Genomic DNA, 5,428 nt, shown 5'->3' on the forward strand with positions numbered 1-5,428 from the left:
TAGATCTAGTCATTTGATTGTCTAGGATCATTTCTATAGTCACATGATTGACCACATAATTACACACCTTAGCCTCATATTTAAACAAAAATAAATAAATAAATTACCAACTAATGCTCTTTACCTTCCCCATCTAGAGTTGCAAAAGTACAAGCTTGGATGATCAGATGTTTTGTGTTACTGTGTTACCTATTAATTTTTATGTTTACAAATGATTTTTGTTGGATTTTTTGGTTTCATATTTATAAATGTAAATTTAGGTTAGTCAAATGTTCATATTTCTTACTTAGTTGAGCAATCTCCTATTTTATTCGTAAAAGTTCACTTGTGAGATGGAAGCTATTCATGGAATATTTTTCTTCTATCTTTTAGGCTCTCATAAGGAATGCATTTTTAATGATGTACTTGTATGATCATGTCTAGATAAGGTCCCTTACTTTATATGGACCCACCCTCTTTTGTAATGAAGAGAGATTGCATTTCCAAATACAAAGGCAAAATAATCTATCCATTCATCAAGAACCCACAATCTTCAATCAAAAGACTAAACACCCTTATACACTTTATTTGTTTTCAAGAATCATAAATATAATCATTTAAATATAAAAATAATTTACAAAAATATTATTGACAGTAAATCTAACATTCAACTTGAAGCATACACATATCAAATCAGCTCTAAGCACGCAAGTATCTGATTTGAACACAGATGTAGATACTTTGTACACTTCTAATAATATGAAAACATTTAATATTATAAGACATAGTTGAATACGATCAAAGTCATGTAGAAATAAGAAGCTGCAACACTGTATCAGACTTGCAAAAGCAACTTTCCCAAACCTTATTTATCGTTCTCATTGCTATGGTAGTATAGGATAGCAAGCCACTTGGTTTTGGACCGGCGCACCAAGTCCAAAAGCCCCCATCTTTCTAATTTTATCCACACGTATTCCCCCAGACGGTCAGAAAGAAAAGGAAGTAGACCGTTCAGGTGGTTAAACCTAGCCTTCTTCACTGTAAACTTTGCAGCCATGTAGAAAAAAGTGAAATTACCACAGAAGCAGATGATCAAGCACGCCCCAAGAATGAACCAAGCCAGCTCGGGATTCATGTTGGAAAGCATGGCATACACTGCAAGCATGAAGCCATAGGCCGTAAAGGCAAACGTGGCACAAACCAATAGGTTGGTAATACAGAGGAACAATACCTTATTTCCCGTGGTAATAGGTGTACTCATCTGCCACATCAGCACCACTAAGAGCGACAGAAAGAATGCCACACAATCAAAGATGAGAAAAACCTTGAAGGAGGCCAACGGAAGCAGAATCGGCGAACCTAAACTCTTGTCTGAGCCAGTTCCAGGCGCAGGCGCAGGCGAAATTCCCGATCCCTTTGAGTCCCCATTTCCATTCCCATCGTCCGTCACGAAACTGCCCGGAGCAGTGAAAGCTGCCGTAAATGACATTGTCGCTAATAGAACTGCCACCACTAGTTCTGTGTTGCGCCTGTCCTCATATGTTTTGTCCACCATCTCAACAGCAACCTCATGTTTCTCTGCACTCACCTTTGGAGCGCTGTACAAGAATGGCTTGCGATTGGAAGGATAACTGGCCAGAACTGAAATTATCTTGTCAGATTCGTGATAGTGCGTGTTCTCTCTCACGATATCAAAGGCCGTTAAGCCTGCCTTGTTGACAGCAAACTTGTTTATCCCCGCTATACAAAGCAACGACTTCACCATCTGAAAAATGCAAACTCAAATAAGTTCATAAAAATTAAATGATCTATTGGAACTAACTATGCATAAAGATTTCTTCTACGGAAGTTCTTGCCGTGATGATTTTAATTTCTGTCTTCAGTAGAAATACTTTCAGTAATTTGACTCTATATATAGACGAGATTAGATTAAGAATCTACACAAACCCAAAACTTATATAGCTGTACACAGTAATTGGTTGAAAGAACAAACTTCAGCAGTGACAAACAGAGGTTTGTATAAAAAGAGACTTACATTCAAGTCTTTTTTCTTTGCTGCAATATGCAGTGGTGTGTCTCCTTCACTTATCCTCGAAAAAGGAGATTTCATTTCACCCGCATCTGTGTTTCCTCCACTTTTCACGGGCTCATCTTTTGGATCTTTCTTTTCAGCCGGATCTGTCTTTCCTCCACTTCGCAGAGGCTCTTCATGTGGAGGTTTGTCAAGTCCCTTGTTGACCAAGTATGATAAGCCTACCTCTTCGTTCAGGTAATCAACAATTCGCACTTGCCTAACTAGGGCAGCTAAGTGCAGAACGTTCATTCCACAACTATTCCGTATTTCGACAGCGTCTGGCCTCTCATTTATCAACTCTTGTACTGCTTCCAGATGACCCAATTTCGCTGCCACACAGATGGGAGTTTCTTGGCTGTCATTAACCCAATAACACAGTTCGGCCTCAAATTTTATTAACTTCTTTATTATATGCACGTAGTTTCTTTCAACAGCTATATGCAGAGCTGTGTTGCCAAGTTCGTCCTTACGTTGGATTAACTGCTTCGCATCTGATAAATTTAGTATATGATCAACTAGATCTGTAAAAGAAGCATCCAAAATCATTGCCTTAAGTTAGATAAGATGTTCTTCAAGAAGGGCCAAGGGTAAGAGAATGCCTAATTTACCTTTGTTGAAGCGATACAGACCTCAACTAATATAACAACATAAATACAGAATTCAACTAAATACACGAAGAAGTAAAGAAGAACTCATTGGTTATCAACTGTAAACGAACAGAAGCTGAAGTAAAATAGAAACAACATAATCAAACGACTTGAAAAAATAGAAAGAACTGAAACATGATAGACAATCATCCTCGTGTTATTTAAGATAAAGAAAAAATTGGGGACAAAATGATATTTGTCTTGAACCGTTAAATTAGGAGATGCTTAGCAGATACTTTTACAAACTTATAGGCAAAGAAATCCTAAAATCGAAATAAAATAACCTGAATCTCCTCTGTTTACTGCAACAGATAAACAGTTCCTCTTGTGCACCGTACTTTCGAGTAAGCTCGACGGAGATGCGTCAAATATTGCCTTCACTGTCTCTAAATTGCCGCTTTCGTAGGCTTTGAACAAAGCTGTTTCATCAAGCTTATTGCGGAGATCCACACCACTTTCTGGTTGTTGGAGTAGAATCTTCACAACGTTGGAGAAACCTCCCTGCGCAGCCAAGTGTAACGCAGTATCCTTTTCGGCATTGGTAGCATTCACAAGCAGAGGCTTCACTTCGGGATCGGTTTCCTTCAGAAGTTGACGATTGAGTTGCAGGAGCTGTTGAATGAAGTGTAGATTTCCTACACTAGCAGCCAAATGGAGAAGAGTATTTTCCCCTCCAGGTGTAATATTGTTGAGAGCTGCTTTAAGTTGGGAACTCAGTTGTTGATCGATCCTTAAACGCGTTACCGCAGCTTTGAAGGCGTCAGGATCGATCCTTCCGCCGAGTTGTTGACCCTCAGTGGCCATGCTAAATATCTGCCGTTACAGCCTTCAACACCAAGGCACGCTTCTTTGTAATAGGATTGAATAATACTACATTCAGTATTATGCCAGAAACTACATAATAGAATATGTGGTCTCAGTTTTTCCACAAGGGAAACATTAAAAATACAAGTATCCACATCTTACACTTCAGGGTTTCCACAACTTTAGTTGGAATCTCACTTTTTCTTTCGTTGGAACAGATACAACATTTTGACCTTGACTGGGTGCAAATAACCAGTGTTAATTAGCTTTGATTGGGTGCCAAGTAATTACTCTAGTTTGGTGCGAATAATATGACTATGGGGTGTTCTGCTAGAACATTATTTTTTTAATACTTGAAGTGATCCTACACGTCAAAATTACTACAACTTTTTCATAGTTGGAATGTCTATTTTTCTTAGATGAAAGTGTACATTGAAATCAAATACAAATTTTTTTTATCATTTATAATTTAATAATTTATTCTATGTGAAATATGTACACATTTTATTTAATGTTGAGTTTATTTCAGTGGATTAGATAATTATTTAATATAGTTATATTTCAATAAACGATATAACTGTTGTTTAAATTAATTTCTTTCTTTTCATTCTATCATTCTTATTCAATTACATATATTTTCATACATTGCACATTATGTTGTCTTTATTTACACACATTTTTATACATGTACCATTTACTATAACCGATGCACTGCAAAATAGGATGTTAGGAACACAAACAAAAGACTCAAGAATCAACTGTTAGTGTTAGTATCATAAACGAAATACGATCCTAAGCAAGCATATGAAGAGAGATCAAACATTTAATGGAAAGTATGCAAAAACAAAAGAAAGACACAAGACCCTTCCAAATGCTTGCCAACATGTTCATAGTAGCTTCTCCCTTGTTCCTCTCCTCTCCAAGTTCCACATGAGTGTAGCCCTTAGCTCTTTGCACTACTATGGAAGTCTTATGGAGATTCAAGATTTATGAAAAATGATTTAAAATATGCAAATGCAAGCGAAATATGAGAAAGCCTAATTAAGCTATCTTGGTTTTAACCAAAATAACAATGTAGATTAGATGACTCCTAAAATGATCTCTTAAATTTCACTATAGATTAGATGCATACAAGATTTCTGGATCTGAATTATGAAGGAATGGGCTCTATTTATAGGAAAAATAGGGCAATGGATGGTTGAGATTAAGTAATCTCAACAAGGGTCAAGATAGAAAGATTTATGATCCATGTGAGGGCTTTCAACCCAATCCCAGGATGACAAATGCCAACATGAGATGGCTTGAGAGGAGAGGGAAGAAGCATTAAATGCTTGAAATGACATGAAGGTTAGGTTAGGAGTTAAGGTTAAGCTTGAGTTGAATGAATAAAGTCGCTATCCAATGAATAATGCCTTTATCCAATGGCTAAACTCTTGTACAAGAGTTAGTGGGTGAGTTGAGTTAACCATTAATGCTTGAAGAGACCCATGAGTCAAAAGGATGGTTAAGTTAGAGGAAAGTCTCTAACCATGTGGGTGAGTTGAGTTAAGCATTAATGGTCATGTAAGAGCCATTAATGGTTTGGAATACTTTAGGCGTTAACCTGTTGAATACATAAAGCCTTTAATGCTTTTCAAAGACTTTGAGGCTTTGAGAAGTGACTTCAAGTTGCCTAGGAATGTGACAATATTTAGGAAATGGATTAGGCAAATTAGGAATGGTTTAGAAGAATTTAGAAAGTGGTTAGAATTGTCTAGAAGGGGATTTAAGATGTAAGTGGGTTTGGTGGGTGAGGGAAAATAGGATTTTAATTAAAATAAAATTCATTTATTTCAACTAAATAGGTGCAACTTGCATTTGTAGGAGAATGCAAGTGGGGGGAGGGGGGGAGTAGTTTAAGGATTTAAATAAATATTTTATTATT

General features: G+C 36.8%; 1 protein-coding gene across 1 annotated transcript; it reads right to left on the reverse strand.

Moving 5' to 3' along the window:
- Positions 1-734: 734 nt before the first annotated feature.
- On the reverse strand, positions 735-3,715 carry LOC131056389 (ankyrin repeat-containing protein At5g02620-like). Its single transcript, XM_059215997.1, has 3 exons — positions 2,985-3,715; positions 2,015-2,574; positions 735-1,744 (listed from the first exon to the last, which is right to left on the reverse strand). The coding sequence occupies exons 1-3, from the start codon at positions 3,502-3,504 to the stop codon at positions 845-847; spliced, it is 1,980 nt and encodes a 659-aa protein (XP_059071980.1). The 5' UTR covers positions 3,505-3,715; the 3' UTR covers positions 735-844.
- Positions 3,716-5,428: the final 1,713 nt, after the last annotated feature.

This window comes from Cryptomeria japonica, unplaced genomic scaffold (genome assembly GCF_030272615.1).
Source record: "Cryptomeria japonica unplaced genomic scaffold, Sugi_1.0 HiC_scaffold_464, whole genome shotgun sequence".
Lineage (NCBI taxonomy): Eukaryota > Viridiplantae > Streptophyta > Pinopsida > Cupressales > Cupressaceae > Cryptomeria > Cryptomeria japonica.

Coding starts and splice junctions, on each gene's coding strand:
- LOC131056389 (XM_059215997.1), bottom strand. CDS start 3,504: ATGGCCACTGAGGGTCAACAACTCGGCGGAAGGATCGATCCTGACGCC. Junction 2,575..2,984: donor AGTAAACAGAGGAGATTCAG/GTTATTTTATTT, acceptor CTTCTTTTACAG/ATCTAGTTGATCATATACTA. Junction 1,745..2,014: donor CAAAGAAAAAAGACTTGAAT/GTAAGTCTCTTT, acceptor TGCATTTTTCAG/ATGGTGAAGTCGTTGCTTTG.